General features: G+C 45.4%; 1 protein-coding gene across 4 annotated transcripts in view; it reads right to left on the reverse strand.

Moving 5' to 3' along the window:
* The window catches only part of Fbxo36 (F-box protein 36), a 55,826-nt gene that overhangs the window by 12,214 nt on the left and 24,942 nt on the right, over positions 1-18,670 (reverse strand). For 2 of the 4 annotated variants that reach the window (XM_076914908.1, XM_076914910.1), the window contains 2 exons: positions 5,905-6,013; positions 4,867-4,954 (listed from right to left, as the gene is read on the reverse strand). In XM_076914908.1, coding sequence (XP_076771023.1) covers positions 4,867-4,954; positions 5,905-6,013 — 197 coding nt within the window. The remainder of the gene's footprint in view (positions 1-4,866; positions 4,955-5,904; positions 6,014-18,670) is intronic. The other 2 variants (XM_034521997.2, XM_076914909.1) reach the window with 1 other exon arrangement.

The following is an 18,670-nucleotide window of genomic DNA, read 5'->3' on the forward strand; positions in this document are numbered from 1 at the left end:
GAAGAGGCAGAGGCAGAAGCAGAGGCGGGCAGAACTCTCCATGAGTTCAAGGCCAGCCTAGTCTACAGAGTGAGTTCCAAGACCACCAAGGCTACACAGAAAAACTCTGTCTTGGAAAAACCAAAATCATCTTCTTTCTCTTCTTCTTCTTTCTCTTCCTCCTCCTCCTCCTCGGGTCACCTTATGGTGCTGTACCATTTCTTTAGCCCTGTGTTTCTGATCTTTCCTGTGGCTTTGGTGCATATGTGTGAGCATGCCATGTATGAGATATCTGCAGGAGCCAGAAGAAGATGTAGGATCCCCTGGAGCTGAGGTTAAACGTGGTTGGAAGCCACCCAATGTGGGTGCTGGGTAACAAACTTGGTTCTCTGGCAGAGCAGGAAGCACACGCTCTCATCTCCCAGCCTTTAACGTTGCCTTTGCATCGAGTTCCCTTTACATATTTGTGTGAGCCCTTCTCTCAACCCTTTGAATTAGGGAACAGGACAGTGTGCAGGATGGCTCAGTGGGTAAAGGTGCTTAACACCCAGGGTGACAACCTGAACTTTATCCTCAGGACCCACAGCATGACAGAAGGTGAGAGCCAACTCCTGCAGGTCCTCTGACCTCCACATGTGCATCCTGGCATGAGTGCACACACCTTCAAGCACACGCACAAACACAAATTTAAATTTTGTTTTTAAATCCTAAAACCTGGAAACACCTGTTCAGACGTGGAGCACTTCTCCATAGCGTGAAAATTTTCCTTTTGTGTAACTGAAGTTTTTAGGGTCAAAGCTTGAACTCTTAGCCACAAGCAACTAGACTCCTTCATGAGCCCAAAGTTAGGCATCTGAACAACCATCAGCAGGGCTGGAGGCCAGAGGCCAGTTGGACCCGTCCCTCTTGATCGTCTTGAACAGGACCATAAGGTATCTCAGGAATGTGTTGAGTTCCAGTCCTGGGAAGGCCATTTCCTCCCAGTCAAAAGAACAGGATCTGAGTTCTGATCTGCCCAATGATTAGAACATTACATCCCTCCCTTAAGATTTAATCCAACTGAGCCTGTCAATCACCAGTCCAGAAGATGCCAGCCCTCAGAGCTAAAACCATGCTAAGGAGATGGGAGGAAGGCTGTCTCCTAGTGAGACAATACATACCTAGGGCCTCTCCTTCAAACTGGTTGCTTACTTACAAGTCATTGCCAAGCCTCCCCGTGGCTCTGAGTTCTAACTCAGAGGCATACTTTTTTCCTTTTTTCCTTGTCCCTTTCTTCTTTGGGTACTAAGCATGTTGGCACTCTGGTTCTTCTCATTCCCACCTCTGTTTTACAGCTGCTTACAGACCTCCACTGCTGAAGCTGCCTGCCTGCTCCCCCTCCTCTTCCTCCCCCCTCCATCCCTGTTTTCTTTTTCAAGATAAGGTTTCTCTGTGATGCCTTGGCTGTCTTGGAACTCACTTTGCAGTCTGTGCTACGAAGATTTGCCTGCCTCTGCCTGCCTCTGCCTGCCTCTGCCTGCCTCTGCCTGCCTCTGCCTGCCTCCTGAATGCTGAAATTAAAGGCCTGTGCCTCCAGGCTGCAACACAACTGGAATTAAGTGGTTATGAATGGCCTCGTGAGTGCTGGAAATCAAAGCCAGGTTCTCCCGAAGAGAAGCCACTGCCTTAGCTCCAGCTATATGCATACTTGGGTCCTCACTCAAACCCTATTTTCTTGGTCTCCCTTCACCTGGCTCACTTGCCCTGTGATTTTTCTCTCAACCTCTAATTGCCCTTGAGTTTCCTTCAGAGTCCATTCTTGAAAAATTATTTTACCAATAAGACTAAGCTGCAACGGGAACCTAGAATCTCCAGTAACGCATGCCTTGCTCGATTCTTCTCAGGATTCAGGGACAGAGTCACAAAGATCCCCTTCAGTAACGCCTGTTAATGTAAAACCACAACACCAACCTCAAAGGAGAGCAGAGTTTATTCTGGAGCCAAACATGAGTGAACAGGTTGAGGGAGGACAAGTTCAGGTCACTCCACGTTCTTGTTCTTTTTATATGTATGGGTATATGTCTGAACCAAGTATATGCAGTACCCATGGAGGCCAGAAGAGGGCAATCGATCCCCTAAAACTGGAGTTAAATACAGTTGTGGGTTGCCATGTGGGTGCCAGGAATTGAATTCGGGTCCTCTGGAAGAGTAGTCAGTGCTCTTAACCCCTGAGCCTTCTCTCCAACCCCTCAAATTCTCATGTTTTAACTTAACATTTTTATTAAGGTTTTAGAGTAACAGGACAAAGGAAACTATATATCAAGGCTTTTTGCAAACATACTGGGGGGACCATCAGGCAGATGAGGTGGTAGAAGGGCAACTCTGCCTCGCACCTCAACAACCGTCTGAGGACATTCCTAGTGGGTCCCTGAAGGCTAGTAGAATATATCCCAAAAGGTCTCACTGCAGCTCACAACCAACCGCATCTGTAACAGTGGCCACAGGGGAGCTGAAGGCCTATTGTAGACTCTGGTGGAACTGGTACTCACACATCACAAACCCACGCACAGACACACACATATAATTAAAAATAAAATAATCTAAAAAATAAAACAGGGGCTGGAGAGATGGCACAGTGGTTAAGAGCACTGACTGCTCTCCCAGAGGTCCTATGTTCAATTCCCAGCAACCATATAATGGCTCAAACCATCTGTAATGGGATCCAATGCTCTCTACTGGTGTGTCTGAAGACAGCTACAGTGTACTCATATACATAAAATAAATAAACAAATCTTTTTAATAAATAAATAAATAAAACAATGATGTCTAAAAATAAATAAAGGCAGGCACATTCTTAAATACCTTTAATTCAACCATTTAGGAGCCAGATGCAGGCCGTTCTCTGTGAGTTCAAAACCAACCTGGTCTACATAGTTAGATTCAGGACAGCCAAGGCTACATACAGAGACCCTGCCCCCTCCCCCCCCCCAAAAAAAAAAAAAAGAAAAGAAAAAGGGAAACTAATAAAGAGAGACTTCTCTTAAATAATTCATAAGAATGTATTTACTGAGCTGTGGCCCAGGCCATTGTTCTAAGTGGTATCAAAGACTCGTCAACAGAGTTCCTACCACAATAAGATAGACAAGAAACAAACAACGGGACACACAGCGCCCCCTTTGACACCTAGTGTGTGGAGGCGGTTTTCCAGAGAAGGGCTGGGATTCTCTGTCTAGTGGTCAGAGGGAGCTAATTAGGCAGTGCCAGCACAGACTGAATAATAGGCAAGCCAGAGGAGACATCCTAGAAAAATGTCCCTTTTGTGGTTATTTTTGAAACATGGTCTCCTGAGGTTGAGGTTGGGACTGTGTCACTGTGTCACCTAAGGACTGGAAAGAGCTGGAAAATCTGCCTTCAAAAAAACTCTTGGTGGGGTGGTGGTGGCACATACCTTTAGTCCAGGCGCTTGGGAGGCAGAGGCAGAGGCAGGCAGATCTCTAAGTATGAGGTCTAGAGAGTGAGGCCAGCCTGGTCTACAGGTCCTGCCTTCAAGGACAGCCAGGGCTACACAGACAAACCCTGTCTCAAAAAAACAAACAAGCAGCTCTTGGGTGTAGTTGTTTTGGGGAGCCCTTACATTCCTACAGATGGGCCTGTCTCCCAGTGTCCTGAAGCCATAGCACCTGACTACTCTAGAATCAGTGGGCAGGATAAAAGAGACAGAGGAAGAAGGGGACACCAGGAGAGAAACGATAGCGTCACATCTAACTAAATCTTGAAAATGACATCCCATCCCATCGGGTACCCTGAATCCGACTGGTCATGCAGATCAGCCTGCATGCAAGAGTGGTGTGAAACACTCAAGGGTCTTCCTTACAGTTTATCTCGGAACCGCTTACCACTGTGCAGACTGCAGGCTTAGGGATGGGCTGGACTCAATAAATGAGAGAGAGATAAAAAAGTAACTTCAGGATTTGTGGCTTGAGGTCATCCCCCTCCTACCCATCACCCCACCCCATGGAAGATGTGTGTGTGTGTGTATGTGTGTGTGTGTGTGTGTCACAGGACAACTTACGGGAGTCCTCTCTTTCTATCATGTGGGTGCCAAGGATGGAATTCAAGTCATCAAGATTGACAGCAGGCTCCTTTACCCAAATGAATCCTCCACTGGAAGCTCTATTTGGACTCACTGGTGAGCAGATCCTTGTGTGGATTGATCACGGGCACAGTTATGCAACTGCCCGAGTGTGGGGTTTAGAGAAGTTCAGGTGAGACATATTTACTTAAGTCCTCTTGTGAAGTTTTTTGTTGTCTAGTTTTTAAAATGTTTATTTCTTATTTTTATTTGTGTGTGTGTGTGTGTGTGTGTGTCTGTGCATGTCACATGTGTGCCAAAAGGAGAAATTGGGTCTCTGGTAATTGGAGTAATTACAGGAAATTGAGAGCCATTTGACATGAGTGCTGGGAATTGAACTTGGGTCCTCAGGAAGGGTGGTATGTGCTCCTAACCACTGAGCCATCTGGATAGGCCTAGGAATGAATGGCACTGAAAGGCAGAGATTGAGTCAGCTGGTGGTAGAGCACACTTTTAGTCCCAGGACTGAGGGGTGGGCCTGGGAGACAGAAATAGGTAGATCTCTGGATTCGAGGCCAGTCTGGTCAAGTTCTAAGATAGTCAGAACTACACAGAGAAACCCTGTCTCAAATAAATACATAAATAAATAAACCCAACAATAACAAAGAAAAAGAGAAAAGAAAGCTAGAGATTGAATCAGAACCCCCTGGGCATAATTACAAACCCACTGGAGAAAGGCAGACAGGTTTTACTTCCCAGTCCCATTATCTTGATTTGAAGACTGAGGAGGCAGTAAGGGAGAGGAACAAGGTCAAAGGACAGAACCACCACCTCACCAAGTACTGCTGAGAGGTCCAGGCAGCAAGAGTGATTTGCTCAGATCCCCTGCCGAGCTCTCTGGCATGAGGAAATCTTGTAGGGGACCTTGATGAGAAGACCAAGGGGAGACGGAAAAATAAGTCAAGCCAAACACCGTGTGCTTAACAATACAGCAAATAGTGATTAAGAGCTGATTATATAGAATGCCGAGGAAGCTGTGGAAGGCTCAGGATGGCCGAATAATGTAACCATGATTATCTCAGCCCAGCACAAGGAAACTGACTCACAGAGGGGCTGAGATAGCACTGTGGCCACAGAGCTGGCTAGTAGCAGCACTGAGGCTCCAGCTGGCTAAATGATACCCAAGACCTGCTATGTGTAGCCATGAGCCTCCAATTTCAATCTCTCTGTGTCTCTCCTCTCTCCTCTCTCTCTCTCTCTCTCTCTCTCTCCCCCCCCCCCCCCGCCACCCCCTCTGAGGGCAGAGATGAGTAACAGAGACTACTGGAGCTGCCTGCAAGATGTATAGGGACACAGGCTTTGTGAGTCACAGGCTGGGCTTTTCAGTGACTTTGACAGCTAACTTTGAGTCATCCATACGCCTGTGACTAACCCCAGGACAGTCACAGTACTTCGGCGGAATCACATCTTTGGTCTGTGATTGTTCTCCTATCTGGGGTAAACACGCCTCTCCAAAAAGATGACACAACCCGAGAATGCAAGAGACTCTATCCCAGAAAAGTTGTAATTTTAAAAGATGTATCTTGTTTTTAATTGTGCATACGTGGGTGTGTGCAATTGCCCACAGAGGCCAGGAGAGGTCGCTGGATTCCATGGAGCTGGAGTTACAGGCAGTTAGTTGTAAGCCTCTCCTCCCATGGGTGCTAGGAATGGAATTCTGCAAGAGTGTACACATTCTTAATCACTAAGCCACCTCTCCAGTCTTGAAAAGTAAAACTCAAATTCAACATCCCATTATTTCTAAGAACATAATTTCGAAAGCATGCAGTGTGTGATACCTCTCTGCCACGTACACTAGGGTGTGATCACCTCACCTTGGAGATGAGAGTTATCCAGGAAGTCTTCGTGAGTTTCCTTCGTCTCTCCAGGTTTTGCTGACCGATACTCACTTCTCAGAGAAATCTTCCACCATCTAAAGATGATCTGTAATTAAGCAGGAGTTGGTAGAAGTTAAAAATGACTTGGATTCTGGCAGCCATGTTAAGTTTAGGGTGTTTTGGTTGGTTGACACAGGGTCTCATGTAGCCCAGGCTAGCTTTGAACTCACTATGAAGCCCTGAGTACTTGATTCTCCTTTCTCTGTCAAGTGTTGGCAGCCATGGTCTACCTTAAACTTAGGGTTTTGAAAAGTGCCTGTGGTATGTGCACTGGATTATGATACCAATATTAACAATAACTTTACACTGTGAGGTAAATGGGCATCAGTGAATGTTTCCCTTAGATATTAATGTTAAAAAATTCATAGTATTGGAGGGAATTTTAAGATGTTCTAGGTCACTGGGCTGAAGAGATAGGTCAGTGGTTAAGAGAACTGGTTACTCTCCCATAAGACCCAGATTTGATTCCCCTACCATCCACTTAGCTGCTACCAACCATCTGTAACTCCAGTCCTAGGAGATCCAGCTCCCTCTTCTGGTTTCCTTGGACACTGCATACACGTGATGCACAAACATGCATGGGGAGAACACACAGGACTACAAAGTGCTGCCATCACAGGTAATTCCTGCATCTCCCCACCTCCTAGGGGACTTGGCTGCATTTACTGTCCTGTTCTGCCCTGTGACCTCCCCAGCACTAGGCTCAGCTTTCCTTTTGCCATGGTTTCTAAACCAGATTCCATTATGAACTACTTTCTGGCTTGAAAAACATGTTCTGTTGGTTACTTCTAATTCCCTCCATCTCTATAGATTTATGCCTTATCATTTTAGTGGTGTTGAAGGGGAAGGTTCTGTAAGTAGATCATGCACTCTGTATAGTACTAAGATGTTTAAAATGTTAGACTATCTGCTACGCTACCTTTTACAGTTTTATTTTACTTTGTTTTGTTTTTATCCCTTTTAATTTTATGTATATGTGGGCTTTCCCTGCGTGGGAGCCTGCACGTCACTGGCATGCTCTGGGCCTACAGGGGCCAGAAGGAGGAGTTCAAATCTTTGGGAACTGCAGTTCCAGAAGGTGGTGAGTTGCCAAGCGGGTGCTGGGAATTGAATCTGTAACCGCAGCCCTCAAGAAGTAAAGGCAGGAGGATCAGAAATTCGAAGTTATCTTCAGCTTTGTGAGTGTAAAGCCAGCCATGCTTCCTGGAAAGAAATAAATCTCAACTCTGTGATGCTTTAAGGCTATAAAATACCAAAAAATGAAATCACGTAAAGAATGTAAATCTCGATTACTTGAAGAATTAGGGTCTCATGAAGCTCTCTGACTGGCCCTAAAATTGTTTTTTGTTTGATTTTGTTTTTTTAGGGTTTTGGTTTTGGTCTTTTTTTGTTCTTGTTTTTCTGGTGGGTTTTTGTTTTGTTTTCTTTTGTTTTTTGAGACAAAGTTTCTCCGTGTAACAGCCCGGTTGTCCTGGAACTCACTTTGTAGACCAGGCTGGCCTTGAATTCACAGAGATCCACCTCCTCCAAAGAGCTGGGTGTTGGGGTTAGAAAGTATCCCACTGCACCTGGCTTTCCTCTGGCTTTTTTAAGGTTTGGGGTTTTGTTTTTGGTTTTTGACACAAAGTCTCAGGCTGGCCTCCCACTGGGTAAGTAGCTGTCTGTCGGTGAGCTTGATACCTTGTTGTCCAGCTCATTTTCTTGCCCCAACCCCCTAATACTGGTCTGACAGGTGTGCACAGTGACCCTCAAGTGGGGTTTGTTTGTTTTTGAGACTTTGTCTATGATAGTCCTGAAGCTCACTCTGTAGACCAGTTGGCCTCAAATTCAGAGATCTGCCTGCCTTCATCCCCCAGAGGGCTGGAATTAAATGTGTGTAACATTATGCCTAACTAAATTTATTCTTTTGAGCTAAGGGGTCCATAAGTAGCTCAGGCTAGCTCAGAACCCCGAATGTAATACAAGCAGGCCTCAAGCTGAAAGAAATCCTCCTGTCTCTGACTCCTGAATGCTGGGATTACAAAAATGCACCACTATGTTCAACTTGATCTAATTGGTTTTTTGGTTGGTTGGTTGGTTTGTTGTTGTTGTTGTTTTGGTTTTTGTTTTTTTCAAGACAAGAGTTTCTCTGTGTAGTCCTGGCTATCTTGGAACTCACTCTGTAGACCAGGCTGGCCTCTAACTCAGAAATCCACCTGCCTCTGCCTCCCAAGTGCTGGGATTAAAGGCGTGCACCACCACCACCCGGCAACTTGATCTAATCTTAATGGACTTAAAGTCTGTACCTGAACAAACTGAGAAATGTATCCCAGGATTTGAATCCATATTTCATTAAAAGAAAAGCACTCCTTTCCAAATTAATAAAAACACAATGTCAATAACTATGTCAATTCATAAGGCACAATAAATGTATCCTGGGATAGCCCCAAGAGGTAGGAAATTGGTAGACAAGAAAACTTCTCTGAGAAGCAGCCTGAAATTTTCAAATGCCGCTGGGGTGGTGGTCTATCCTTGCACTGAGGCTAGGGAAGGAGGAATTCCAGCCTACACTACAGAGTGAAATACTCTCTCTAATCTATACACACACACACACACACACACAAAACCTCAAACCCCTCAGAGCTTAACATTGCACTAAGGAGTTCTCAGGTTGCTCAAAGGTGCCTCAGTTAAATGTTAACCAGAAGGGGCTGGAAAGAGCTCAGAGCTCAAGCGTGCTTGCTAGTCTCCCAGAGGACCTGAGTTCAGTTCCCAGAACCTACAGGGAAGGCTCACAATTGCCAGAAGCTCCAAGACATCCCAGGAGATCTGATACCTTCCTCTGGTCTCCTCAGGCACCCTCAGGCATATATTAACAAGACACATGCACACACAAACACACACACACAATTAAATCTTAAATTAAAAAAGTAAGTGATTTTAATTGTATACAATTTTTTTTTTTTTTTTTTTTTTTTTTTTTTTTTTTTTTTTTTTTGAAACAGGAGCCCAGTGTGTAGCCCTGGCTGACCTGGCACTCTTGTTTTGTAGACCAGGTTAACTTGAAATTCACAGAAATCCACCTGTCTTTGCTTCCTGAGTGTTGGGTTATAGGGGATAACCCACTATCCCCTGCCTGTATATTTATTTATTTGAAAATAAATCTTTAATTAAAAATCAAGAATGAACCAGAAGAGCCAGACTTGGTGGTATAAGCCTGTAATGCCAAGATTTGTGGGAATATTGACCGGAAGATCTGGAGTTCAAAGTTATTCTCAACTACACAGGGAGTTTGAGGTCAAACAAAGCTACACGAGGGTTGTCCTGTCCCATGCCTTTAATCTCAGTACTTGGCAGAGACAGGTAGATCTCTATGAGTTAGAGGCTAGCCTAGTCTATATACAGCAAGTTCCTAATTATTGTGGTAATAAATGTGGTTAACATCATGATGTTTGGAGGGTATAAACAGTGTCTCTTGCTTATAGAGAGCCAAATCTCTATATCCTGGTACTTCTAGCACTCAAGAATCTGAGACAGGAGGGTAACTTTAATTTTTTTCATATCCTATTCAGAGTTTTTAATAGTCATATGCAGAGATCTGGTTCATTTCAGCTCCTTCACTGCCATGCCACTTCTCACTCTAGAGAGTTGCCTGAAAGCAGGGAAAACACACCTGTAATCCCAGTGGTTCATGGCCATCCTTGGCAATAATAGCAAATTCAAAACCAGTGTGGGCTACGGGAGACCCTGTCTAAAAACCAGGTGAAACAAAAATCATTTAAAAAAAAAATTGAAGCTGGACAGTGGTGGCGCACGCCTTTGATCCCAGCACTTGGGAGGCAGAGGCAGGCAGATGTCTGAGTTCGAGGCCAGCCTGGTCTACAGAGTGAGTTCCAGGACAGCCAGGGCTACACAGAGAAACCCTGTCTCAAAAAAACCAAAAAAAAAAAAAAAAAAAAAACAAGAATAATAAAAGACTCTATCACTTCAGCCACTTTACTATAGTATGAAGGTCTATAAAAGCTCTTGACCATTACTCCAGTGTCCTGGTGAATAATATTCTGTATTCTTTGGGGGGGGGGATGGTTGGACTGGAGATGGCTCAGAAAGCAAAGGCATCTAGCTGTCCTTTGACCTCCACATACACCCTGCGGGCACGTGTCCCCTCCCCTCCCCAGAGGTGGTGGTAGAATTTTCTTGGCAGGAAGTTTGTTTGCTTTTTGCTTTCTTTTTTAAGGTTTTTAAATGTATGTGCATGTAATTATATCTATCTACGGGAATGCATGCTCACTTGCGGGTCCCTGTGGAGGCCTATGGTGCTGAATCGCCCTTGCTGGATGGTTGAGAGGCAACTGAAGTGAGTGTTAGGAACTGAACTGCAGTCCTCTGAAAGGACAGCAAGTACTCTTAACAGCTGAGCCACCTCTCCAACCACACCCACCCTACCCCCACACCCACCCTGGGGGGAAGGCGGGGGACAGAGAAAGACATTTTAAAGAAACACTTGTGTTCCCTCTTAGGGCTACCAGACGACTGAAACAATGGCCCTTAAGAAACTGGAAATTCCCTGCAGTCTCTTGGTGAAGGAAATAGCAGAAGCCCTGGTCACAGCCAAAACCTGTCAAGCAGGGAAAAGACCTAACTTTGTCAGAGGACCTCCAAGGAGACATGGAGCTGACATAAATGACGGTGGCTCAAACTACTTAGCTGTGTATTCCTCTTGTCTCCTACTTAAACCTAAATCTCATGTTAAGACCCTGAAGACAAATGGGGAGCAGGGGTTTGGGGGGCTGGGATCTTTTTGTTCTTTTCCCAGTGTTTGCTTTTCACTGTGACTTGTTAACTTAGTTAATGTCCAGCTCTGGCTCTGGCTCTGACCCTGACTCCAGTCACAAGGGCAAAGTGCACCCAGCTCCTGGACTACTGACACAACTCCACTCTCAAACTAGCTGTGAAGACAATCATAATCATAGAGGACTTCCCTCAGGACCCAACTGAGAGAGACTGTCAGCTTTGATTTGTTAAATAGGCACCTCAATCATAGGTTAATGGAAGAGCCCGAAATCTCTTTTTGCCAGAGATAAGGAGAAAGACACCTTTTAGCAAGTCAGGAGTATCTTAAGTCCCTGAGGGAGAGCTTGCTTGCTTTTGTCTAAAGGCCAGATTTTGGAAAAAGTTAGCTCCCTTTCTCTTGATTCTCCCCAACAATCTCAAGTCTTGAGTTTGATGGTTCAAGTCTTGAGTTTGATGGTTCGGAGACTAGGGAGACTCCCAGCACTTTCTGGTCAATCTATGATCTGTGGTAGATATTCTGAAGACCCCACCCTTTACCCATAGTTTGGGTTTTAAATATTTAAAGTTCCTAGGTGTCTGCAGATCAAAGGTTAGGTGAAGAAATTCCCCTAAGGCTATAATAAAGCAGGCTGGAGAGAACAAAACACATATTGGTGGGAAGAGAAGACAAGAAACTGAAAGGCAGGGGCTGAAGCTAACCTAAATGTTACCTGAGCCCTGGCACAGCATATGTTTAATACCAGCTGCCACGAGATGAGGCAGGTGTTAGATCCCAAGAAATTCCTTTTCCCAAAGTGGTATTTACACAAAATCAAGCAGTCTCTCCAGTACTTAAGATAGTCCCAACTTGCTAAAAGGAGTCTTTCTCCTTATCTCTGGCAAAGGAGACTCTGGCAAAGGGCTCTTCCATTAACCTAGGATTGAGGTGCCTATCTAACAAACCAGAGCTGAAGTTGATGGCCAGTTTCTCTCAGCGTCTCAGATACCTGTTCCAAGTGACTATTCCCGAACACCTCTCACCTAGTCCCCTACCCACTGAGTCTTTCCAGCTCCTGAGCTTCTCACTTCCTTTCCCCCAGCTTCTCTGATCCCTATATAACCTCAGTCATTTTGGCTACTTGGTTTCTTGCCCTCTTGCCCTCTTGCCCTCTTGGCTCCTGGCTGGCTCCGTTCCTGGATCTCCCTTGGTCTGAGGATTCTCTTTTGGCCTCTTGTTCTTTTGGTGCTCTCCCTGCTTCCTCCCTTTCCCTCTCTCATTCCTCCCCCCTCCCCTACACACACCAGCTGCCTCTGGCTGTTTTCTCTCTCATGACTACAATAAACCTTCTCCACCATATATAGGAGCCATTATGGCCTCACTTTTTTTTTTTTTTTTTTTTTTTTTTTTCAGTTTCAAGGTGTGACTGGCAATTTAGTGAGGCCATCTCAAAAAAAAAAAAAAAAAAAAAAAAAGATAAAAGAAAAGAAAGGAGTTGGGACTGTAGCTTGCAGAAGGTCCCTTGGCTACCAAGTACAAGGTCCTGGGTTCAGTCCTCACCCACTACAGCAAAACCAGAACAGCTAAGTGTCATTTGACCAGCAGTCCAACTATAATGGAAAGTCAAAATATTTTTGAAGCTCAGCAGGGGTGGCACACGCTTTTAATCGCAGCACTCAGGAGGCAGGGGTAGGTGAATCTCTGAGTTTGAGGCCAGCCTGGTCTAAAGAGTGAGTTCTGAGATGTCCAGGACTACACAGAGAAACCCTGACTCCAAAACCAAAAACCATTGGAATATACAATTTAAAATGTAGGAATGCCTGCATGCCTTTATATTAGGTACAGAATTAAAATAATTTACAGCTGGGGGTGGTAGCACATGCCCTTAATCCTGTCTAGAGGCAGGTGGCTCTATGTGAGTCCCAGGCCAGCCAGCAGCCAGGGCTACAAAGTGACCCAGTCTAAAATAAATACATAAACAAATAATAATAACAACAATAATAAAACAAACTAGCAAATATTTAATCCCCAGGTTACATCAGTGCTGTAATGTCAGATTTTGTGATAACTTTTTGTCAGTATCTATGAGTGTCCAGTCTCAGGTTCAGCTGGCCAAAAATTCCCTGGCCTCTCTGTTTAGGCTAAATTGGAATTGTGCAAACATTGGTTAAGTCATGTATTCTAGAACATTCCTTGGTCTTATTTCTTATGGTCACCTCACCTGGTCATATTCCTCTTCCTTCTGCTGATGGCTTAGTCCCTCCTTTGTAAGGTCCCAATTGATTGGAACAGAAGGTAGAAAGACTGCTTAGAGCAGAGACCTCAGAGGCAACAGTTCCAGAAACATCCATCCTTGGTTCTGTGTGCTGGAATGCCTGGAGGGAGTTCTGGATTTTTCTCAGTGAGCAGCCTCCACCTGGAGGGTGGGGGCTTAGATTCCTTTGGAACTGGATCTCTTGATTGGCACCAGTGAAAATATATTCTATGTGAAAATAGATTCTATCTACTCAACTTCATCCTGTCTCCTAAATGACTCCCAGACAGGGGAATAGAATCTCCCCTCTAGATGGAGACACTCCTTAGAAATTAGCAAAGTAGGGAGAGGCAGAGGGGCTATCCCTACCTGGGAGAGGGGCTTCCTTTTTTGTTTTTTTTTTTCTTTTTTTTTTTTTTTTTTTTTTGGTTTTTCGAGACAGGGTTTTCTCTGTTTAGTCCTGGCTGTCCTGGAACTCACTCTGTAGACCAGGCTGGCCTCGAACTCAGAAATCTGCCTGCTTCTGCCTCCCAAGTGCTGGGATTTAAGGCATGCGCCACCACCGACCAGCTGAGAGGGGCTTCCTAAAGCAACAGGCAGTCTCTCTTTAGTGAAATAATGCCCTCCCCCTCCTCCTCTTCTTCCTTCTCCTCCTCCTTCTTCTTCCTCCTCCTCCTCTTCCTCTCCCTCCTCCTCCTCTTCCTTCTCCTCCTTCTGTTTGTTTGTTTCGAGGCAGGGTTTCTCTGTATAGCCATGATTCTAACAAAACTCAGCCTGGGGAACCTCATGAGTTTATTGGGCTTCCATACAGAACCTGGATGAGGAGTTGCTCACAGGAGTTTGGCAGACCACAAAGATAGAAATGCCTCGAAGAATGGATGCCTTCCTCTTCCCTATAAGGAAGTCTCCCGTTAACCTTACTTGGTCTATATATGATACCACCTCCCCAGAGAGCCCCTCCCCCAGGCCTTGTGCAATCAGTCCAGGATTGCGTACAAACAGCTGGAGGGACAGCTGGGACCCCAGGTGAGCGCCCAAAGCACCTCCCCCTCCCCTCTTCCCCCCCCCCCCCCAGGTCTCCTGCAAGCCTGCACTGGGGAATCTGATGATCTGATGATGATGGCTTTGCCTGGAGGACTGTGTTCTATAGCTCATTTGGTCCTCCCTCGGGTTTCCAGACTCTATTTGAGTGCAAGCTCTGAGTCCTCCTGCTTTGGTCGCCGTCCCAAGGTGGAGGCTCTTGGCAGCATTGAAGCTGCATGTAAGAATTCCTCTCTCCTGAGACCAGGTGTAAAATTTCCTCCAGCTGCCTATTGCCCAATATGTTTTTTCGGTCAGGTTTTTCAGTGTAACCTGAAAGTTGTCTTGAATTCCTCATATCCCTCACAGTATGTGACCTTCTGCACCTGGCTCCACATGTTCTTCACAGACATTTACTCACTGGTTAGGTGAATAATGATCTCTTCAGTAATTTAATGGAAAAACCAGTATTCCACTGACCAGGTCTGATGGCACTGGGATGGCACTGGCCATGAGGGAGGCTGAGTCAGTCAGATCCTAAATTCAAGGCCAGCCTGAATAACTTAAATACATAAGGCGTTCAAACAGGACTACAGGTTAGCTCAGTGGAAGGGTACATGTGAAAAGCAGCAGCCCTTGGCTGAATTTCCACTATCATAGGAAAGAAGGAAGGAAGATAGATAAATAAATAGATAGATAGATAATGTTAACCAGTGTCTAGGAGTTGGTATTAGAGCAGGCTTGTATTCCCAGCATTCCAGAGGCTAAGGCAGGATCATCATAAATTCCAGGACTGCCTTGGCAAATCCCTGCCTCAAAGAAACAAAAATGTGCCCGGCAGTGGTGCTGCACGCCTTTAATCCCAGCACTTGGGAGGCAGAGGCAGGTGGATTTCTGAGTTTGAAGCCAGCCTGGTCCACAGAGTGAGTTCCAGGACAGCCAGGGCTACACAGAGAAACCCTGTCTTGAAACAAACAAACAAACAAACAAACAAACATCCCTGTCTCAATTGTCTCAATGAAGCTTGCATCCCATCAGTAGAGGAAGAAAGAATACACAGCTTTTTTCTCTTTTTTTAAAAAGTTATTTATTTACTGTATATTGTAAAACCCAAATGAAAAGGACCTCACCAATCCGTGGAGAACTGCAGACGCACCCCAAATCACTCATGAGAAACACAACTTGATGCAAATCGCAAGAGGTTTACTGGCTAGCCAGGGCTGTCTTTCCTTCAAGCCCGGGCAGGGGCAGCGGAATTCAGCAAAAGAACAAAAGAAGTTTACAGCTTTTAAGGGGGAATCTACAAACCAGGTGGGGGTGGAGTTAGGGAAGAGGGAAGGCTGAGAGTGGAGTTAGGGAAGGGGGAAGGAGGGAGAACAGGTCACTAGGTCATCGATACATTTAATCTCAAATTCCTAAGATGGATGGTGTGTCACTTTATAATTGGCTATTTCGAACCAGTTTCACACTATATATCATGAGCTCCAGTTCAAGGGGGTCAGGTTTATCTCAAACTTTTAGCATCCTGGCACCAACTGTCTCAGGGCTGTTAGTTCAAAGCCCGGCCAAGCTAATCTCGGGCCCATAGCATCCTGACACCATGAATCTTAAGATTTGTTTAGTTAGGGCCATCTGTTCAAATGGTCAGCTAATTTCCTGGGACTGAGGCAACACAGTGTTTGACTTACAGGTTTTTATGTCTTTGCTTTTAAGAGTAGGGTTCAGGGGATCAACTTATGATTTTTCTATCTTTCAATATGAGTACACTGTCACTGTCTTCAGACACACCAGAAGAGGCATCAGATCCCATTACAGATGGTTGTGGGCCACCATGTGGTTGCTGGGAATTGAACTCAGGACCTTTGGAAGGGCAGCCAGTGCTTGATTTTTTTTTTTTTTTTTTTTCCGAGACAGGGTTTCTCTGTGTAGCCCTGGCTGTCCTGGAACTCACTCTGTAGACCAGGCTGGCCTTGAACTCAGAAATCCGGCTGCCTCTGCCTCCCAAGTGCTGGGATTAAAGGTGTGCGCCACCACCGCCCGGCAGCAGCCAGTGCTCTTAACCACTGAGCCATCTCTCCAGCCCCACAGCTTTTTTTCTGAGGGTGAGAACAGAGGGTTAAGCATGGTCTCTTGTAGCTCAGGTTGGTCTTGAATTTGTTATGTAATAAAAGCTGGCCTTGAGCTCCTGAACCTCCTGCATCCGCCTCCCCCTTGCTGGGACTGAGTGTGTGACACCACTACAACGCCAGGCGTTGAACCCAGGGCTTTGAGTACACCACCAACTAAGCTACAGTCCCAGCCGCTATATTTCTGTGTTTCAGTGATAGCACCATCCAAGTCTCCAGAGGCAGAAATCTATAAGACTCTTCATTGATCTGTCCTTCACTCAGCCAGTTGGAAAGAACCAATGCCTGTGGTCTTAAATTCCTCTCTGACCTACCCTGTAGCCCAGGCTGGTGATCCTCCTGCCTTCGCCTTCCCAAGTGCTAGGATTACAGGTGCACACAACCATATCCAGCCCAGAGGTTTGCTGGCTCATCTCATTTTATGTTCTTAGCTGCTGCTAAGAGTTCCTAAAAAAGCCACCAGGGGGTTAGAGTACAGTGTAGCCCAGTGAGAGGTGCTTGGCTAGCATGTGAGTGGCCCCGGGTCACAGAACTGAGGAAAAATCAATGCTTTGCCTAAAGCTCAGATTTCCTCATTCTTTCTGGTTCACTAGGCCAGTGTCAGGCGTGGTGCTACATGCCTTTAATTCCAGCACGCAGAAGGCAGAGGCAGGCGGGTCTCTGTGAGTTGAAGGCCAACCTGGTCTACAATTTGAGTCTAGGACAGCCAGGGCTTGTTAAATACACAGAGAAACTATGTGTCAAAAAACCTGGAAAAAAATGAAAAAAAAAAAAAAAAAAAAAAAAAAAAAAAGCGTTCTGGTCCACCCTATCTGTGTCTCATCTCATGTATTAGTTTGTCTGCAGCCCAGCCCTCACTGTGTTTGCTTGCCACTGCTCCTGCCGGGAACAGTTGGCTATCTCCCAGTCCCAGAGTCTTAGACAGGGCGTCAGGAACTCTTTTCAAGCTCGGGCTAGTTTGCATGTTTTTCAGAAGGTTCTGCACATAAATCTCTCTCAGCTCTTAAGCCGCTGTACCCAAGCTGGTTTTCTCTTCATATTCCCAGCCAGCCTGCTCAGGACTTGGTCCTGGTGAAGGACAAGGCTCTCTTAGTTGTAGCTGTGCCGTTTCCCTCATCTCTTTTCCTGCCTGTTGTTAGCCATCCCTCAGCCTCCGTCCTTGGCTCCTGAATGCCTATGACTCAGAATTTATATCTCAGCCTAGATCTCTTGGCTTATAAACATGTCTACCTGGATGTGCTACCCAAATCAACAATTTTCCTCCAAGTCTCTTCTAATAGAGTTTGTTGACCTGGCAAACTCCAGCCAATATATATATATATATATATATATATATATATATATATATATATATATATCACACCCCCATCACCAAAGAACAGTTTTTGCTGTTGATTTTAGTTGATTTTATGTTTTATGTTTTTAGATGCTGGCCTGCAAACTTCCAAGGACTCCTTTGCCTCTGCCTTACATCACACTTTAGGAACACTGGAATTACAGATATATGCTACCATGTCCCTTTATATAGTTTCTGGGATTTGAACTCAGGTCTTCAGGCTTGTTTAGCAAGCACTTTCCACAGTGAATCATTTCCCCAACCCCAGGCTCCTAAAGATTTAAAGGGGGAGAACTTTGTTTTGTTTCCACAAAGAAGAATATGTAACACAAACTGTAGATGATGCACAAACTCAAGGTATTTCCTATCTTGCTTCTTATAACAAGTCTGTAAGCTCTGGGATAGCCAGCTCCACACAGAGACCTGTCTATGTAGACAGCAGCAACAGTAACGGGAACAAAAGAGTCTGTAAGTCTCTAGATAGCACCTGGGAACCAGAAACAGTACTTAAGAACAGCAGAACTGGCTGGGCGGTGGTAGCGCACGCCTTTGATCCCAGTACTTGGGAGGCAGAGGCAGGTGGATTTCTGAGTTCGAGGCCAGTCTGGTCTACAGAGTGAGTTCCAGGACAGCCAGGGCTACACAGAGAAACCCTGTCTGGAAAAAACAAAAAAACAAAGAACAGCAGAACTGGGAAGGTGAAAGCAGGAAGTTCACAGGTTAAAGGTCACCCTCAGCTGCATAGAGATTTCAAGGCCAGCCTGGGATACAGGAAAACCAGTTTCAACACAAAGAAGGAACACAAAACCCTGTTTAGGGGCTGTGGCATAGTGGCTCAGTGGGTAAAAGCCAGAGAAGGTGCCAGGACTATCTGATTCCAGAACCCATGGTGGAAGGAGAGAGCTGACTTCTAAAAATTGTCCTCTGACCTCCACAAGTACAATATTTCTTTTTCTATTTCACTTTCTATGATCGTGGAACTGGGAGGATGTTTTTGTAGCCCCCACCAGAGAATTCCCACAGGCTGACATGGGGCCTCATCAGGGAAGACTCAGACAGAAAAATCTGTATAGTTGAAAGCTGTCATCAGGAAGTAAGGCCTTTCTATTGTTCTGCTTTTCCTGGCTCAGGCAGTGTGGGTTTCAAGTAAAGGCTGGTTACTGCAGAGTCACTGGTCGGCAGCCACTGTGGTTACCTGTGTTCTCACTAACATCTGA

Source organism: Arvicanthis niloticus, chromosome 17 (genome assembly GCF_011762505.2).
Source record: "Arvicanthis niloticus isolate mArvNil1 chromosome 17, mArvNil1.pat.X, whole genome shotgun sequence".
NCBI lineage: Eukaryota > Metazoa > Chordata > Mammalia > Rodentia > Muridae > Arvicanthis > Arvicanthis niloticus.